General features: G+C 44.0%; 1 protein-coding gene across 1 annotated transcript in view; it reads right to left on the bottom strand.

Moving 5' to 3' along the window:
• ARHGAP18 (Rho GTPase activating protein 18) overlaps nucleotides 1–17,645 on the bottom strand; it is a 245,685-nt gene extending 228,040 nt beyond the window's left edge. The window contains exon 1 of the mRNA XM_077289384.1: nucleotides 17,439–17,645. Coding sequence (XP_077145499.1) covers nucleotides 17,439–17,482 — 44 coding nt within the window. The 5' untranslated portion in view covers nucleotides 17,483–17,645. The remainder of the gene's footprint in view (nucleotides 1–17,438) is intronic.
• Nucleotides 17,646–20,784: the final 3,139 nt, after the last annotated feature.

Here is a 20,784-nt window from a genome sequence, read left to right as displayed (position 1 = left end):
GTCAGGACACCACTAGTACTGCTGAAGACACGTTCTGAGAGAACGCGGGCTGCCAGGCATGATAAAACCTCCAAGGCATGTACGGGGGGCTCAGGACACTCATCCATTTTGGAAGACCAAAATGTGAAAGGGTCCAAACCCTCCCTGAAGGTATTGATATTCAGTTCTAGAAACTACTGCACCATCCTCTCCATTAATTCATCACGTGTAAGACTTGGACTCTGTTGTGCTGGTGCACAAGCTGGTCTAAAAAATGTGTCAAAGGACTCACAGAAATTGCTTCTTCCTCTTACACCACTGCTGCTGCTGATGATAATGTTTTGGTGTTGACAAAATGATGTGCCGGAAGTTGGAAGTCTAGAGCTGCTACACGAACTGTGTGCTTCACTGCTGTCTTGGGGAAATACTCTCTTAAGGTTGTGTAAAAGCATGTTTCAATACTTCAGCATTTGCGGGTCCCTTTCCAGGGTGGGAAGCATGTGGCAAAATTTGGTTTTATAACGTGGATCTAACATAGTGGCAAACAAGTAGCCAGCAGTATTCCTAGTCATAATTATATGGGGATCATGTTGCAGATAGTGCAACAAGAAGGCATTCATATGTCAGGCTCCTACCATGAGGTCCAAGCCCATGCTGTGTTGGTGGCTGGGTAACAATGAGGTTGGTTTCTTCTGTCCCCTCTCACCAACCACGAACAACAGAGAGGGGAGGATTATCCTCTTCATCCAACAGTTACTCGCCCATAACCTCTTCCTCCTCCATTTGTACCTTGGATATTGCACCTTCAATAACAGTTTATCTGTTATCACCAACCCCCCTTGATTGCAGTAATCACCCTCCCTTGGCACCCACCTGCGTGACGACTGTCTGGAACTTAGAGACAATGTTATCCCTTCTGCATACTCCTCTGCTTCCTCTTCTTCTTCTGGGACCACCATCTCCTCCCGCATGGCTATTCAAAGTATGTTCCAGCATATAGATGACCAGAATAGTGATGCTGATGATGGCGTCGTCAGCGCTAACCATATTAGTAGCCATTTCAAAACTGTGCAGAAGGGTGCAGAGGTCCTTAATCTGTGACCACTCCGTAAACGTGATATACGCCACATGACATGACATACTGCATCAGGGCTTGTTGCTGCCACAGTCGCCGTAACATGTGCAGAGTGGAATTCCACTGTGTCGGCACATTGCATATTAACCTGTTACCTGTCATGAACAAAGAAGTCTGTACTGATGCAAGTTGATGATCTGAGGAGTGCAAACAGTGGAAATCAGCACACAACTTACATGCTTTTTGTAGCAGCTCTCCCAGGCCAGGATAGTGGTGGAGAAAACGCTGTACCACCAGGTTGAGGACATGAGCCATGCAAGGCATGTGTGTGAGCTTGCCTCACTGTAGGGCCACCACCAGGTTCGCACCGTTATCGGACATGGCCTTCCCTGGATGCAGGATCAGCAGAAACAGCCATTGATCAAGCTTAGCCTGGAGGGCTGTCCACATCTCTTCAGCTGTATGACTTTGATCTTCAAGGCATATCAATTGTAACTCTGCCTGATTGCGTTGATGGTGGTGGTGATTCGCTCTGAACTGTTGGCACGCGTGTCTTAGTAAGGCAGAGGTGGAGGGCACAGGTGGAGGACCTAGAGGAGATAGAGGAGGAGGCAGAAGCAGTGGAGGAAGTCTTAAATGTTGAGGTTTTTCCTGCAAGCCTTGAAGATTCCAAGACTTGTGAAGCAGCCTGGCCCACAGCCACCAGAGTCACCCGGTGTCCAGTCAGCAAGATGTAATGCCCTTCGTCATGCTTACTCATCCCAGTGTTTGTGGTGAAATGCACCCTGGCAATTTAGTCATGGAATGGGCGATGTTCTCTGCGACATGCTGGTGTAGTGCAGGCACAGCTTTCTTAGAAAAGTAATGGCATTTGGTACTGTGGGACTGCGAGGGCATCAGCTTTTGGAAACCATCTCTATCTACCAGGCGGACAGATTGGAGATGGTGAAGTTCAACCTCTTAGCTTTGTCATGCGTAGGAGGAAACAATCTTTTATGTGTTCACAACTGCGGAACCATTTGCTGGCTGCAGTGCTGAGAGAGGGCGGAATACGGTGAACCAGGCAAACTGCTGGACTGTGAGAGATGTGCAGGCGGGGATGTTACGGTGGATTTAGAAAGTTGTGGTGTGCTCGTTCTCTGAGAGTGGTCCAAAACAGCAGACATGTCCGTTTCCATTACAGCTGACGGCGGTCTCTTAGTCAGCATGACTTGAACTTGTGAATTACCCAAGGTTCTGCGGTCGAAGACCTGAGACACAATTCTTGTTACGATAACAGAGGAGAAGGAAGAAGCAGCAGATGAAATTGATGGGGCGGCTGAAGGTTGTTGAGGTCTGCTGGTCTGCAATTTTGCACGGTGGGATTCTGACAGTAACACATGTTGATTGCACATGTGAAGGTTGAGACATGTAATAGTCAAATTATTTTACATCTACTCAGTTTTTGTTTTTTGCAAAGTTGGCAGATTACTTGAGTAGGCTCATCTTTTGCAGTGTCAAAAAAGGCCCAGGCTAGGCAACCCTTGCCACCCCTGCGAGCTGCAGACCCGTGGAAGCTGCTGGTCACAGCCACAGTTGTGACTGAGGATGCATTGCTCATCGTGGCTGTATCACAATGTGTCTACAACATTTGTTGCAACCTCCTTGTCTTCTTCCTCAAATGACCCAGTCAGCTGCGTGCCTCTATGTTTACACCATCTGGGATCTAACACCTCATCATCATCCTCAGTGTTATCAAATTCCTCACCCTTGAAGTCATCCTCCTCCTCTTTCCTGCAGTAAAATCGCATCTAATGATTAGTCACATGCATAGTAACTGCGTAAAGGCAGCTTACTACACATGTCTCCTAATTTAAATAAGCTCTTACCTGTCCCACCGCTGGAAGTCCCGCATCCACTGCAGTTCTCGTGGTAAGCTAAGTTCTCGCGATAACTTGGCTTACCGCGAGAACAGCCGTGCACGGTTATCTCCGGTCACTAGTCTGGTTCTCACGGTCAGCTGATTGTGAGAACGCTGCAGTGTAGGTGATCGCTGGAGAGTTATCTCCGGCAGTCATCTACAGGCTCTGCTATGTCTGGATGTCAGGCATCCAGATGTAGCAGAGCTGGATTTGTCGTGGGACATTCGTTAGGGGACTACGTCGGACTCAGGGAGTATACTGTTGGTTTATTATTTTTCTTTTTTTCCAGGAGAGGAGGGCATCGCATGGATTGAGCGTACAGTAAAAATATGGTCAAAACTGTGTGGTGTTTTATTTCATTAAAATACATTATTCTGCATGTGTGTGTGTGTTTTATTAACCCTTTCACAAGTATAGGATTAGTAATGGTAGGTATCTTATTGACGCCTCTCCATTACTAAGCCGGCTTAATGTCACCTTACAAAGGTGACATTAACCCTTCATTACCCCATATCCCACCGCTACTCGGGAGTGGGAAGAGAGAGGCTAAGCACTGGAATTGGCATCTGTAAGATGCACCATTTCTGGGGCGGCTGGGGGCTGGTATTTGTAGCCGGGGGGGCAATATCCTTGGCCCTCTCTAGGCTATGAATATCAGCATGCAGCTGTCTGCGTAGCCTTTCTGGCTATAAATTATAGGGGGACCCACGTCAATTTTTGGGGGGTCCCCAATTTTTATAGCCAGTAAAGGCTAAATATACAGCTGTCGGCTGATATTCATAGCCTGGGAAGATCCATGGGTATAAACCCCTTCCCAGGCTACAAACATCAGTCCCCCAGTCATTGGCTTCCCCTCTCTGGCGCAGAAAATTGCATGGGAGGCCACGCCATTTTTTTTCACATTTTTTTTAAATTAAACAGATATTGCTTTAAAGGCCGGGGTCACACTTGCGAGAAACTCACACGAGTCTCTCGCCTCAATTCCCGACACTGCCGCCGCCACTCGGACTGGAGAGTTCAGCTGCATAGAAATACATGCAGCCGCACGCTCCGGTCCCGCACGCCGGCGGAAGGGCCGGGTATTGAAGCGAGAGACTCGTGTGAGTTTCTCGCATGTGTGATCCCGGCCTAACTCTTTATTAACATTTTATTATGTTTAATATAAAAAAACGGGCTTGGTATTATCTATCTCTCTATCTATCTATCTATCATTTATTATGTATCTATTATCTATCTATTATCTATCTGTCTATTATCTATCTATCATCTATTATCTATCTATCTATTATTTATCTATTGTATCTATCTATTATCTATCTACCTATCTGTTATCTATCGATATATCTATCTATCTATAGATAGATATATCTATAGATAGCTAGATAGATATATTGATAGATAGATAGATAATAGATAGATACAAGAGATTGATACAATAGATTCAGTAGATAATAGATAGATACAATAGATAGATAGGTAGATAGATAGATACAATAGATAGATAATAGATGGATAGATAGAGCTATAGATCTATCTATCTATCTCTCTATCTATCGCACGTATCTATCTATATGTATCGCTCTATCTATCTGTCTATCTGTGTGTCTAAACATTATTCTTCAATGGAATATGTAAATGAAGAGGTTGGACAAGAAATGACATCACAATTCATTTTTTTTGTATAACTTTATTTAGCTTACAAAAACACACACAAATCCGCATGAAAAAAACGTATGAAAAACGCATCATAACGCATGTAAAAACGCATCAAAAACGCAGGTGACCTGCCAGTGACCTCAGGTGCAGATTTGGTGCAGATTTTACCTGCGTCAAATCCTGAGCAAATCCTGATGCAATCCTGTCCATGGAAACATACCCTTACTGTGTGACAATAGGAACAGAAGAATTTTTTTGGTGCCTTCAGATCAGGCCTCTGTAACACAATAGATGCTATAAACTATTTTAACATCAGGTCCCCTACTGTATGACGTTTAGCAACAGAAAATTATGTGCATGAGATCTGCAGAAAGCTTAATTACAACCCAACAAAATAAACACAGACCGCAGGCTTACCACCGAAATACAGACGACAGAATAAATCCATGAAAGTATTACAAACCCCATACAGGAACCCCTGGAGAAATACAATCTCCAGACCTTTAAAATCTCCAGACTGTGACCTAAATAGAGCCCTCAGAAGAAACCTTGTAACATATACAAACTTGCCAGATCAGACTCTGGGAAATTTGCTTGATCTTCCAAAGGTCTGAAGGATTTTGCCCATTTTACAGAAATTTCCTGGTTATTCTGGGAGAGAACTCAAATATGATTTGCAATTTACATTCAAAATGAGCCATAATACAAAATTATCTTAAATATTCCAAATTTGATCTAAAACCGTTTCAACTGTCTCAAACATTTTGTACAAAAGTGTTGCCGTTTTTTACACTAGTCCTGACCAGTGGTTCTAGCTTCAGAGGAAAAAACATGGTCAGGCACGGCCAACAAATCTATATATATAATTGTCTAAGGGGTACTTCCGTATTTCTGTCAGCAACTTCCGTCACGGATATTCATTCGCTGATTGGTCTCGCCAGCTGCCTGTCATACTCCCCTGCAGTCAGTGCCCGGCGCCCGCTCCATACTCCCCGCAGTCACGGCTCACACAGGGTTAATGCCAGCGGTAACGGACCGCGTTATGCAGCGGGTAGCTCACTCCGTTACCGCCGCTATTAACCCTGTGTGACCAAGTTTTTACTATTGAGGCTGCCTATGCAGCCTCAATAGTAAAAACATCTAATGTTAAAAATAATAATAAAAAATAACAAATCATTATATACTCACCTTCCGCCACCTTTCCGACGCGTCCGACGGTGACCGGTCCATGCAAGTGGCAGGTTCCGGTGCTAAGGTTGGTGTGCGACAAGGACCTGCCATGACGTCACGGTCATGTGACCGCGACGTCATCACAGGCCCTGCGCAAGAAGGACCTGCCGTGATGTCACAGTCATGTGACTGCAACGTAATCTGTTGTGAATTCTGCTTTTGGGCTCCCTCCGGTGGTTGTAGGGGGTAATGCAGTTGTCCCTGAGTTGCAGTCCTGGTCAGGTGTATCTGCTGATTGCAGTTCTGACTGGGGTATTTAGGTGTGCAGGATTCATTAGTCCTTGCCAGTTGTCCATGGTTGTTGGGTGGTTTTGGTCCTGGTTTGGTTCCTTCTGCCTTCTGCCAAATCAGCAAAGATAAGTGTCTGGTTTTGTTTCTGTGGCACACATGCTGTGTGCTTAATAATTCTGTGCTATTCAGTGTTTTTTTGTCCAGCTTAGATTGTGTCAGTATTTTCTCAGTCTTGTTGGATTCTCTGGATTGGCAGATATACATTCCATGTCTTTAGTTAGATTGTGGAACTTTTTGTATTATCTGCTGTGGATATTTTTGGAAGGGTTTTAATACTGACCGCTTAGTATTCTGTCCTATCTTTCCCTATTTAGCTAGAGTGTCCTCTTTTGCTGAATCCTGTTTTCTGCCTGCATGTGTCTTTCCTCTCCTACTCACAGTCAATATTCGTGGGGGGCTGCCTATCCTTTGGGGTTCTGCTCTGAGGCAAGGTAGTGTTCCTATTTCCATCTCTAGGGGTATTTAGTCCTCCGGCTGTGTCGAGGTGTCTAGGGTTTGTTAGGCACACCCCACGGCTACTTCTAGTTGCGGTGTTAGTTCAGGTTTTGCAGTCAGTACAGTTTCCACCTACTCCAGAGAAAGTTCATGCGGCTCCAAAGTCACCGGATCATAACAGTACAACTGGCCCACTATGAGTTAAATGCATCTCAGAAGAAGGGAAGAAAGGTGTTGAGTCATTTTTTTTTCTGCAGTTTGCTTTGCCTTTTCTTCCCTCTTTTTCTCTGGGTGGCTAAGGAGTCTTGTGTTAGCATGAATGTTCAGGAATTAGCTTCTCGTGTAGACAAGCTTGCTGCTAGGGTACAGGGAATTTCTGATTATATTGTTCAGACTCCTGTTTTAGAGCCGAAGATTCCTACTCCTGATTTGTTTTTTGGTGACAAGTCCAAATTTTTGAGTTTTAAAAACAACTGTAAACTGTTTTTTGCTTTGAGACCTCGATCCTCTGGGGATTCTATTCAGCAGGTTAAAATCATCATTTCCCTGCTGCGTGGTGATCCACAGGATTGGGCATTTTCCCTGGAATCTGGGAATCCGGCTTTGCTTAATGTAGATTCCTTTTTTCAGGCTTTAGGACTATTATATGATGAACCTAATTCTGTGGATCAAGCGGAGAAGAGCTTGATGGCCCTATCTCAGGGTCAAGAGGCGGCAGAATTGTTTTGTCAGAAATTTAGAAAATGGTCTGTGTTGACTAAATGGAATGATGATGCTTTGGCTGCAATTTTCAGAAAGGGTCTGAATCCGTTAAAGATGTTATGGTGGGGTTTCCCACACCTGTCGGTCTGAGTGATTCTATGTCTTTGGCCATTCAGATTGATCGGCGCTTGCGGGAGCGCAGAACTGTGCACGCTGTGGTGTTGTCCTCAGAGCAGAGTCCTGAGCCAATGCAGTGTGATAGGATTCTGTTTAGGACAGAACGACAAGGACTCAGACGTCAGAATAGGTTGTGTTATTATTGTGGCGACGCTTCTCATGTCATTTCAGTCTGCCCTAAACGGACAAAGAGGATCGCTAGTTCATTTACCATCAGTACTGTACAACCTAAATTTCTGTTATCGGTGTCCTTGATCTGCTCATTGTCATCATTTTCTGTCTTGGCGTTTGTGGATTCAGGCGCCGCTTTGAACTTAAAGGACCTTGAGTTTGCCAGGCGTTGTGGTTTCCCCTTGCAGCCCTTGCAGAACCTTATTCCTTTAAGGGGCATTGATGCTACACCTTTGGCTAAAAATAAGCCCTAGTTTTGGACACAGGTGACCATGCGCATGGCGCCAGCCCATCAGGAAGATTGTCGATTTCTGGTATTGCATAATTTACATGATGCTATCGTGTTGGGTTTTCCGTGGTTGCAGGTACATAATCCTGTGTTGGATTGGAAGTCTATGTCTGTGACTAGTTGGGGTCGTCAGGGGGTTCATAATGATGTTCCTTTAATGTCCATCTCCTCTTCTTCCTCTTCCAAAATTCCAGAGTTTTTGTCTGATTTTCAGGATGTATTCGATGAGCCCAAGTCCAGTTCTCTTCCACCGCACAGGGACTGTGATTGTGCTATTGATTTGATTCCAGGCTGTAAGTTTCCTAAGGGCCGACTCTTCAATCTGTCTGTGCCTGAACATACCGCTATGCGGAGTTATGTTAAGGAATCTTTGGAGAAAGGGCAAATTCGGCCATCTTCTTTACCGATGGGAGCGGGATTTTTTTTGTTGCTAAGAAGGATGGCTCCTTGAGACCCTGTATTGATTATCGCCTCTTGAATAAGATCACGGTCAAGTTTCAATACCCTTTACCTTTGCTTTCCGATTTGTTTGCTAGGATTAAGGCGTATAATCTTGTTCGTATTAAGCAGGGTGATGAATGGAAAACTGCGTTCAATACGCCCGAGGGCCATTTTGAATACCTTGTGATGGCGTTCGGGCTCACTAATGCTCCATCTGTTTTTCAATCTTTCATGCATGATATCTTCCGGACTTATATTGATAAATTCTTGATTGTATATTTGGACGATATTTAGATTTTTTCTGATGATTGAGAGTCTCATGTGGAACAGGTCAGGATGGTATTTCAGATCCTTCGTGACAATGCTTTGTTTGTGAAGGGGTCTAAGTGTCTCTTTGGGGTGCAGAAGGTTTCTTTTTGGGGTTTTATTTTCTCTCCTTCATCTATTGAGATGGATCCGGTTAAGGTTCAGGCCATTCATGATTGGATTCAACCCACGTCCGTAAAGAGCCTTCAGAAATTTTGGGGTTTTGCAAATTTTTATCGCCGTTTAATTGCTAACTTTTCCAGCGTGGTTAAACCCTTGACCGATTTGACAAAAAAAAGGCGCTGATGTGGCGAATTGGTCCTCTGCGGCTGTTTCTGCCTTTCAGGAGCTTAAACGTCGATTTACTTCTGCTCTGGTGTTGCGCCAACCGGATGTTTCCCTTCCGTTTCAAGTTGAGATTGACGCTTCTGAGATTGGCGCAGTGGCCGTTTTGTCCCAGAGGGATCATGTTGGTTCCTTGATGAAACCGTGTGCATTCTTTTCCCTGCTGAACGCAATTATGATGTCGGCAATCGGGAGTTGTTGGCTATGAAGTGGGCATTTGAGGAGTGGCAACATTGGCTCGAGGGAGCTAAGCACCGTATTGTGGTCTTGACCGATCATAAGAATTTGATTTACCTCGAGTCTGCCAAGCGGCTGAATCCTAGACAGGCTCGATGGTCCTTGTTTTTTTCCCATTTTGATTTTGTGGTCTCGTATCTTCCGGGTTCTAAGAATATTAAGGCTGATGCCCTTTCTAGGAGTTTTTTGCCTGATTCTCCTGAGGACCTTGAACCGGTCGGCATTCTGAAAGAAGGGGTGGTTCTTTCTGCTATTTCCCCTGATTTACGACGGGTTCTTCAGGAATTTCAGGCTGACAGACCTGATCGTTGTCCAGTGGGGAAACTGTTTGTTCCTGACAGATGGACTAGTAGAGTGATTTCTGAGGTTCACTGTTCTGTGTTGGCTGGTCATCCTGGTATTTTTGGTACCAGAGACTTGGTTGGTAGGTCCTTTTGGTGGCCTTCTTTATCACGTGATGTGTGTTCTTTTGTGCAGTCCTGTGGGACTTGTGCGCGGGCCAAGCCTTGTTGTTCCCATGCTAGTGGGTTGCTTTTGCCATTGCCGGTCCCTGAGAGGCCCTGGACGCATATTTCTATGGATTTTATTTCTGATCTTCCGGTTTCCCAGAGGATGTCGGTTATCTGGGTTGTTTGTGACAGGTTTTCTAATAAGGTTCATTTGGTGCCTTTGCCTAAATTGCCTTCCTCTTCAGATTTAGTTTCGTTGTTTTTTCAGCATGTGGTTCGTTTGCATGGTATTCCGGAGAATATTGTGTCTGACAGAGGTTTCCAGTTTATTTCTAGGTTTTGGCGGGCCTTTTGTGCAAGGCTGGGCATTGATTTATCTTTTTCCTCTGCATGTCATCCTCAGACAAATGGCCAAACCGAGCGAACTAATCAGACCTTGGAGACTTATTTGAGATGCTTTGTGTCTGCTGATCAGGATGATTGAGTGGCCTTTTTGCCATTGGACGAGTTTGCCCTTAATAATCGGGCTAGTTCGGCTACTTTGGTTTCGCCTTTTTTTTGTAATTTTGGTTTTCATCCTCATTTTTCTTCTGGGCAGGTTGAGCCTTCTGAATGTCCTGGTGTGGATTCGGTGGTTGACAGGTTACAGCAGATTTGGGCTCATGTGGTGGACAATTTGGTGTTGTCTCAGAGGAGGCTCGACGTTTTGCTAACCGTCGTCGGTGTGTTGGTTACCGGCTTCAGGTTAGGGATCTGGTCTGGTTGTCTTCCCGTCATGTTCCTATGAAGGTTTCTTCTCCTAAGTTTAAGCCTCGGTTTATTGGTCCTTATAGGATTTCTGGGATTATTAATCCGGTGTCTTTTCGATTGGCGCTTCCTGCCTCTTTTGCTATCCATAATGTCTTCCATAGATCTTTATTGCGGAAATATGTGGTACCCGTTGTTCCCTCTGTTGATCCTCCGGCCCCTGTGTTGGTTGATGGGGAGTTGGAGTATGTGGTTGAGAAGATTTTGGATTCTCATTTTTCGAGGCGGAGGCTTCAGTATGTTGTCAAATGGAAGGGTTATGGCCAGGAGGATAATTCTTGGGTTTTTGCCTCTGATGTCCATGCTGCTGATTTGGTTCATGCTTTTCATCTGGCTCGTCCTGATTGGCCTGGGGGCTCTGGTGAGGGTTCGGTGACCCCTCCTCAAGGGGGGGTACTGTTGTGAATTCTGCTTTTGGGCTCCCTCCGGTGGTTGTAGGTGGTAATGCAGTTGTCCCTGAGTTGCAGTCCTGGTCAGGTGTATCTGCTGATTGCAGTTCTGACTGGGGTATTTAGGCGTGCAGGATTCATTAGTCCTTGCCAGTTGTCCATGGTTGTTGGGAGGTTTTGGTCCTGGTTTGGTTCCTTCTGCCTTCTGCCAAATCAGCAAAGATAAGTGTCTGGTTTTGTTTCTGTGGCACACATGCTGTGTGCTTAATAATTCTGTGCTATTCAGTGTTTTTTTGTCCAGCTTAGATTGTGTCAGTATTTTCTCAGTCTTGTTGGATTCTCTGGAGTGGCAGATATACATTCCATGTCTTTAGTTAGATTGTGGAACTTTTTGTATTATCTGCTGTGGATATTTTTGGAAGGGTTTTAATACTGACCGCTTAGTGTTCTGTCCTATCTTTCCCTATTTAGCTAGAGTGGCCTCTTTTGCTGAATCCTGTTTTCTGCCTGCGTGTGTCTTTCCTCTCCTACTCACAGTCAATATTCATGGGGGGCTGCCTATCCTTTGGGGTTCTGCTCTGAGGCAAGGTAGTATTCCTATTTCCATCTCTAGGGGTATTTAGTCCTCCGGCTGTGTCGAGGTGTCTAGGGTTTGTTAGGCACACCCCACGGCTACTTCTAGTTGCGGTGTTAGTTCAGGTTTTGCGGTCAGTACAGTTTCCACCTACTCCAGAGAAAGTTCATGCGGCTCCAAAGTCACCGGATCATAACAGTAATCACACCCTCGGACCGGAAGCTGCCGCCTGAACCGAACACAGGCGACAGAACTACAAGGGGCCCCTCGGAAGGTGAGTATGTGATTATTTTAAATTTTTTAACCTGTGACATATGTTGCTGGGCAATATACTACATAACTGGGCAATATACTACGTGGCTCTGTGCTGTATACTACGTAACTGGGCAATATATTACGTGGCTGTGCAATATACTACGTAACTGGGCAATATACTACGTGGCTGTGCAATATACTACGCCACTAGGCAATATACTATGTAACTGGGCAATATACTACGTCACTGGGCAATATACTACGTGGCTGGGCAATATACTACCTAACTGGGCAATATACTACGTGGCTGTGCAATATACTATGTCACTGGGCAATATACTATGTAACTGGGCAATATACTATGTCACTGGGCAATATACTACATAACTGGGCAATATACTACGTCACTGGGCAATATATTACGTAACTGGGCAATATACTACGTCACTGGGCAATATACTACGTGGACATGCATATTCTAGAATACCCGATGCGTTAGAATCGGGCCACAATCTAGTTCATTATAATTTACACTAACAGTAGACATGTACTCCAGACTTGAGCACATTTCTTACAGTGGCGCAGGCTTCTTAATGAATTTGACGTATCTTACTCCACCATATAGTTAATTAAAACTGATGTGCAAAACAGCAGTTTTGAGGAATCGGGGCCATACTGTTTATGTGAGTGATGGTGTCATCTCGTTGTGTAAGCTTTAGTTCTCAGGAAGAATGCAGTTTGAAAACCTACAGGATATTGTTCCAGCCTCTTTTATTCATTTATTAACCAACCATAATCTTTTTATAACCTATGTGGAAGGCTAAGCGCATATCTGATAGTGAAAAGAGCAGGCAGAAACATTTTCATTTTATTTTTTTTCTATTTCTGCCTTTCTTTTATAACATGCAGGTTGATCACTGATTGTTGTGTACATAACAGAAAAAGTGACATACCTAGTGGAGAGCGGTCAATAGTCGCTTCTAGTGTTGTCAGCTTCATTTTAAAAAAGAGTTATTGCCACAATCGCTCTATTTCTCGCATAGCCCAGTAAATGCATACTTACAGTTAATATACAAACTAAGCCCAACATGATGTTTATTTCTTGTACTTTTGTGTCTTTTTACATCTCTATCTGCCCCACTGTGCATTCAGCGTTACATAGCTGTATGAGCGATCCTATTCTTTTCTGCTAAGCTACAGTTCTGAGCAGCACCTGCTTCACCTTAGTGCTGCAGACCCCTCCCTCCTCTTCTGTGTGCTCCTGACCTCTCTGAGTTATCATCGAGCTCAGGGGCGTACATAGAAATAATGGGGCCCCATAGCAAAAGTCTGAATGGGGCCCCCAAAAAAAAATCACCGCCGGACCCAGCTCACCGTCTTGCATCTACACACAGCCTCAGCTCCTCCGCCTCCAACAGCTGGTAGCCACCCTCACATGTGCAACTACTTCTGGCTGGGCCCAGCATACACTGCTCTCTCTGGCTGGAAAGCTACGTTAGCCAGGCGGTATGATTTCCTTATGCAAATCCAGCCAGAGAGTTCAGCCGGGAGCAATGCAGGACGAGAAAGTAGGAGTTAGAAGGAGGCAGGTATAGAGTGAAAGCAGCACGCACATTTAATTAAAGGCACATGTCACAGCACAGCCCAGGGGCAGACACTGACAGCTTGGGGCTCCCGGGCAAGAACGTGTCTGGGCCCCCTCTTTTTATGGCGACAAAGCTATGTATATATAAATATATATACACTGCTAAAAAAAATAAAGGGAACACTTAAACAACAGAATATAGCTCCAAGTAAATCAAACTTCTGTGAAATCAAACTGTCCACTAAAGGTAACTTCACACTAAACAACTTTCCAACGAGAACGACAACAATCCGTGATGTTGCATCGTCCTGGATAGCGATCTCGTTGAGTTTGACACGCAGCAGCGATCTGGATCCCGCTGTTATATCGCTGGTCGGAGCTAGAAGTCTGGAACCTTATTTGGTCGCTAGATCGGCGTGTATCATCGTGTTTGACAGCAAAAGCAACGATGTCAGCAATGTTTTTACATGGAGCGTGAACGATAAGTGAGTCGCCGTTACGTCACTGGATTGCTCCTGCGTCGTTCTGGAGTTGCTGTGTTTGCAGCGACCTAACAGCGACGCTCCAGCGATCTAGTTTAGGTCGGATCGTTGTCTATATTGCTGGAGCATCGCTTAGTGTAACGGTACCTTTAGGAAGCAACACTGTTTGACAATCAATTTCACATGCTGTTGTGCAAATGGAATAGACAACAGATAGAAATTATTGGCAATTATCAAGACACTCAATAATGGAGTGGTTCTGCAGGTGGGGACCACAGACCACATCTCAGTACCAATACTTTCTGGCTGATGTTTTGGTCACTTTTGAATGTTGGTTGTGCTTTCACACTCGTGGTAGCATGAGATGGACTCTACAACCCACACAAATGGCTCAGGTAGTGTATCTCATCCAGGTTGGCACATCAATGCGACCTGTGGCAAGAAGATTTTGCTGTGTCTGTGAGCGTAGTGTCCAGAGGCTGGAGGCGCTACAAGGAGACAGGCCAGTACACCAGGAGATCTGGAGTGGGCCGTAGGAGGGCAAAAACCCAGCAGCAGGACCGCTACCTCTGCCTTCGTGCAAGGAGGAACAGGAGGAGCACTGCCAGATCCCTGCAAAATGACCTCCAGCAGGCCACAAATGTGCATGTGTCTGCACAAATGGTTAGATACCGACTCCTTGAGGATGGTCTGAGTGCTTGACGTCCACAGATGGGGGTTGTGCTCACAGCCCAACACCATTCAGGACGCTTGGCATTTGCCACAGAACACCAGGATTGGAAAACTCGCCACTGGCGCCCTGTGCTCTTCACAGATGAAAGCAAGTTCACACTGAGCACATGTGACAGACGTGACAGAGAGCGATCTGCTGCCTGCAACATCCTTCAGCATGACCGGTTTGGCAGTGGGTCAGTAATGGTGTGGGGTGGCATTTCTTTGGAGGGCCACACAGCCCTTCATGTGCTCGCCAGAGGTAGCCTAACTGCCATTAGGTACCGAGATGATATCCTCAAACCCCTTTTGATACCATATGCTGGTGCGGTTGGCCCTGGTTCCTCCTAATGCAGGACAATGCCAGACCTCATGTGGCTGGAGTGTGTCAGCAGTTCCTGCAAGATGAAGGCATTGAAGCTATGGACTGGCCCGCCCGTTCCCCAAACCTGAATCCGATTGAGCACATCTGGGACATCATGTCTTGCACCATCCACCAACATCATGTTGCACCAAAGACTGTCCAGGAGTTAGCAGATGCTTTAGTCCAGGTCTGGGAGGAGATCCCTCAGGAGACAAGCAGCCGCCTCATCAGGAGCATGCCCAGGAATTGTAGGGAGGTCATACAGGCACTTGGGGACCAAACACACTACTGAGCATCATTTCCTTGTCTTGAGGCATTTCCACTGAAGTTGGATCAGCCTGTAATTTTATTTTCCACTTTGATTTTGAGTATCATTCCAAATTCAGACATCCATGGGATATTAATTTTGATTTACATTGATCATTTTTATGTTGTATTCTTCTCAATGCATTCCACTATGTAATGAATAAAGATTTGCAACTGGAATATTTAATTCAGTGATATCTAGGATGTGGGATTTTAGTGTTCCCTTTATTTTTTTGAGCAGTGTATATCTCTCCTCCTATTTCCTGTATACAGCTCATCCTGCAGTGAATCTCTTCTTTCTGCTCTCTAAATACAGCCCTATCCTTCAGAACACCGCTCATCTTAGTTACCAGCAGATGGGCACACAGCTGCTTTTTTTGTATTAATCTTCCCTTTCTGTGACATCATCCTTTACAGTAGAAGATCAGTTTTAGACACTTGCAAGAGCACAGCTATGCTGGCTGGAAGCCAGCTGAGAATGTGTCCACATTGCACAGGACTGACCTGGACCCCTGAACTATAGTATGGTCGGGATAGCAACTGAAGTGTAAATAGGGCCTGGAGGGGCATATTTAGGGGTACATATGTCCTAAATTAGCCAAAAATGGTTTATATTGACACAAATAAAGATAGATATATACAGTAGGTAGGTAGGTGGGTAGGTAGATAGATAGATAGATAGATAGATAATTAACCCATTCATCACCTTGGGATTATCCATTTTTTTAAAATATTTTTACATTTTTTAAACCTTTTACTTCCTTCAATAGTCTCCTTAAGAGACGTGAAGCTGCAATCATCTGATCACTTGTGCTACACATAGCAGGTCTTTAGCTTTGTGTAGCAGAAATGATCATCTGCTATGTACACAAGCCACGGTGCGGCGTCATAGTAGATTGGGAAGGGCAAGTACGGGGGTCTCCTGCAGACTCCCGGTTGTCTGCGAACACAATTTTTTTTGGCAAACTTTGTATTAATTTTTTCACCATTTAAGTAAAATCAACTTATACATATTTGGTATCTACAAAATCGTAATGACCTGGAGAATCATAATGGCATGTCAGTTTTACCATTTGGTGAACATAATAATAATAAAAAAAAAACACAGTTGTGGAATTGTACTTTGCAATTTCACCGCACTTGGAATTTTCGAGTACACGACATGGTAAAACCAATGGTGTTGTTCAAAAGTACAACTTGTCCCGCAAAAATCAAGCTCTCACATGGCCATATTGATGGAATAATAAAAAAAAAGTTATGGCTCTGAGAAGAAGGGGAGCAAAAACCAGGCCTGCAGGTGGTTAATATATTAAATGCAACAAAAATATTAAACAATTCCCTTTTATTATGTGTATTTCAGAAACCGTGTTTCCGTAGTGTTTGATAAACTATCATTTCATCAATGAAACATCAAAATCAATGTGAATCCTAGTTGTGGTAAAGCATGACATGCGAAGTTTCATCTTTAGTACAGGTATTTCTAAGCTCTCTTAGCCGACCTGTGAAGTCCGATATCAAATTTCAAATGTAATGGTTTATTAGGTTTTAACAGAGAGACCTTGTTAAAACTGTAAGCACAAATATAATGGCTCATTGTCTGCAACTTCTGTTTTACTAAGGTACAATAGTCCATTTGCTAAGAGAAACAATGGCAATATGAATCAAAATGAATGACAAAACTTGCTGGCAGTAGTCCCAAATTCATCTGGTATGTTTCTCTGCAGGTCATATGTTGCATGCCCTTAGAATAAATCACAGGTCAGTGTGCCTGGGATGAAGTTGCTACATATGCTACTCATATACAGTTATGATCGAAAGTGTTGGCACCCTTGAAATTGTTACAGAAAAGTACGTATTTCTGCCCAAAAATTATAACAATTACAGATATTTTGCTATGTACATTTTTATTTAATATTATATAAATATACATAATATTTGGTTGCACACCCCTGGGAATAAATAATTGCAATCAATTGCTTCCTGTTTTTCTAGGACAATTTCAAGGGTGCCAACACAGTCGTCCATGACTGTATAAGAGAATTATTTTCTATTTAGCCTATTATATTAGACTACTTCATTATATGCCACCAGATAAATTGTATTCCAATTGAGTCCATTTATAAACTATAGACTACAGATTTATATATTTTATACTGTGCAGACCTTAAGACCTTAAGAAAGGAAATTACACAGATTGGATTTTTGGACATTCTAATACCATAGTATGTTTCTGGAAAAATGACTATCATTTACAGATTATCATATACATAAGGTGACTTACCTTAGCTGTATGTTGTGCACAAATTTATTCACCACGGCATCCATTTGAAGTACAAAAGTCTGTTTAGTTCAAGTCAAGAGAGGAAACATTTGTAGAAAATCATCTTTGTATCCATTGGGGCTATTGACTGTTTACTTTCTAGCAGAGGTAGTCATGTAATGATATGTCTTCTTTCTCTCCGATCTTGACTTCTAGTGTCAGACGTCTAAAAGTATCCGAGCAACCAGAAAGCAATGTTAACATTTTGCTGCAGATACTCATTAACAAAAGTTTACCTTTGCTCTGATCTTTGCTCACAGATCAATATAATCGCAGCATTACTCTACAAAATGCTATTTGGAAATGAAAAGTAACATTTCTATGGTGAGTGCAAGAAATGTAATTTCACCCAGGCATTATATTCGGGGATCTTGTTGGAGATTTTGCATTAGGGCCCAAAAGGATCTAGTTGCGCCACTCCTTATTTGTTATCTACATCCACGTAACTGGGTTACTAGTTTATTTATGTACACATCTGTAAAAAATAAGTTAATGACTTACTTGGCTGCTGTTAATTTATTGCTAAACTTTGATTTATAGTGTCATGTATTATTTTATGTGTTTATTTGCATAGCCACTATACACTCACCGGCCACTTTATTAGGTACACCATGCTAGTAACGGGTTGGACCCCTTTTGCCTTCAGAACTGCCTCAATTCTTCGTGGCATAGATTCAACAAGGTGCTGGAAGCATTCCTCAGAGATTTTGGTCCATATTGACATGATGGCATCACACAGTTGCCGCAGATTTGTCGGCTGCACATCCCTGATGCGAATCTCCCGTTCCACCACATCCCAAAGATTTCATGTTGTTTACGCCAAATTCTGACCCTACCATCCGAATGTCGCAGCAGAAATCGAGACTCATCAGACCAAGCAACGTTTTTCCAATCTTCTACTGTCCAATTTCGATGAGCTTGTGCAAATTGTAGCCTCAGTTTCCTGTTCTTAGCTGAAAGGAGTGGTACCCGGTGTGGTCTTCTGCTGCTGTAGCCCATCTGCCTCAAAGTTCGACGCACTGTGCGTTCAGAGATGCTCTTAGGCCTACCTTGGTTGTAACGGGTGGCGATTTGAGTCACTGTTGCCTTTCTATCAGCTCAAACCAGTCTGCCCATTCTCCTCTGACCTCTGGCATCAACAAGGCATTTCCGCCCACAGAACTGCCGCTCACTGGATTTTTTTTCTTTTTCGGACCATTCTCTGTAAACCCTAGAGATGGTTGTGCGTGAAAATCCCAGTAGATCAGCAGTTTCTGAAATACTCAGACCAGCCCTTCTGGCACCAACAACCATGCCACGTTCAAAGGCACTCAAATCACCTTTCTTCCCCATACTGATGCTCGGTTTGAACTGCAGGAGATTGTCTTGACCATGTCTACATGCCTAAATGCACTGAGTTGCCGCCATGTGATTGGCTGATTAGAAATTAAGTGTTAACAAGAAGTTGGACAGGTGTACCTAATAAAGTGGCCAGTGAGTGTATGTGGGACTCTATGATTCTTATATAATCCTGATAATGAAATACTGAATTTGTAAAGTTTAGAGACATACTCATATACTGATATTCCTTAGATAGAAACATTTGAAAAGGGTGGGATTTTTCTTTCTTGCACATCCCTGGTTAAATATGCACAACACTGTTGTTGGGAAGGAAGAAAACTGTCTCTAAATTGCAGTTCACATGAAATGAAAGCTATATACAGTACATGATGTCTAGGGTGATCATACTTTCTTCAATAGTATGGACTATGCTTCCTCAAAGCAAGGGAGAAAACTGGTACAAAACCAGGCAACACAGCTGTGTAGCTTTTCCTCAGACTGCTTAAGTCAGGAGAGTGACCTTTATTTTCCCCTCCCATTTGTCTATATGTGTAACATACAGTTTTGTTGCTACAACAGCATATGTTGGCTGCAAGCATAGCAGAAAAAATTCTCGCGCTAATGCCAAGGTATGAACTCTTCCTGGGGCATGTTGGAGTAGACATCACAACTTTTACACTGCTGGATCTCCAAGACCCAGGAAATACCACACAAGAAACTAAACAATAAAAGAAAAAAATACCTACAGAAACATTCCTCTCAACAACAGTCCAGTGAAAAAGAGTGATGACCCACAAGGGTCAGTCCAGCGGACAGCAAAACAAACTCCAACAACAGGATGAAAAGTGGGAGAGGAAGGCCCTAACAGTAGGGAATGAGGGTTGGGGCACCTCCTAACACAGCCTGTAGCACACCCTAAGCTTCCCTAATGCCCTATGCTGGTACTTTCCCCCCAACGCCGTCACTTGCCTATTCCCTAGCTGTCAACTCACTAAACCCTGTCTAGTGCACTGGCCGGCAAGGACACTAGTCTCACCACTGCAGATGGTGTAAATACAGGGGGTAGTGACATGCATGAGACAGACAAAGTAAGTACACAAGTACTTTAGATCCAGGCTCCACTGCCAACCTTCACACAGCAGAGGACATGGAAAAAAGGACCCTTAACTCCACAGAAGTAGGAGCTACAGCACTGACACCACAGAGTGCAAACTCCTAGGCTGGTCAACATAGAAAAATTCTATTACCAACAGTCAACTGATGCGTCATGTGACTATTTAGAGGATGGTGAGAGTGGTCACCACCCACATCAGCTGACCCAGCAACAAAGCAACTTCCAGTAAAGAAACTGACATTAACCCTTGCTATCACGAAAGCAAAAAAAACATTTAAATTAACCCCCTTAACAACCGCCGATTCGCCTTTTAAGAGCGGTAGTTAAGGGTATCTAAACCACAGCGCCGTTAATTAACGGCGCTGTGGAAAAAGTGTATAGCACCCCCCCAGAGTCAGATTTTCTCCGGGCCTCAGTTGACGGGGTAGCCGAGACCCCAGAGAACAAGATTCGGGTCGCGATCGCCGTTATTATCCGCATAACAGCAACCGCATAAAAACGTGATTTGCCATTTAATTTTTCTGTCATCTGATGTGATCACACATCAGAGGACAGAGAAATAGGGTCCCTGATCCCCCCGATACTAACCAGTATCTCCCGGTGTCCCTGGGTCCTCCTGCTTCCCCCAGGGCCGCTGGTGTCTTTTTCCGGTAAGAAAATGGTGGGCGCATGCGCAGTTCACCCATCGAAATCTGCCGGCCGGCAACTATCACCAATAGGAAGATTTTTCTTATTGGTTCATTTTGGTCACTGTGATGGACCCTATCATAGTGATCATATTAAAATTATTTCCATTTTCCCATTAAGGCTAGAGTTGGGCTAGTGAGTTGGAATAAAGTTAGGGTTGGGGCTAAAGTTAGGGTTAGGGTTGGT

The sequence above is a fragment of the Ranitomeya variabilis genome, chromosome 2 (genome assembly GCF_051348905.1).
Source record: "Ranitomeya variabilis isolate aRanVar5 chromosome 2, aRanVar5.hap1, whole genome shotgun sequence".
NCBI lineage: Eukaryota > Metazoa > Chordata > Amphibia > Anura > Dendrobatidae > Ranitomeya > Ranitomeya variabilis.
Note: the sequence above shows the minus strand (reverse complement) of the source record. Positions and strands in the feature narration are given on the sequence as shown.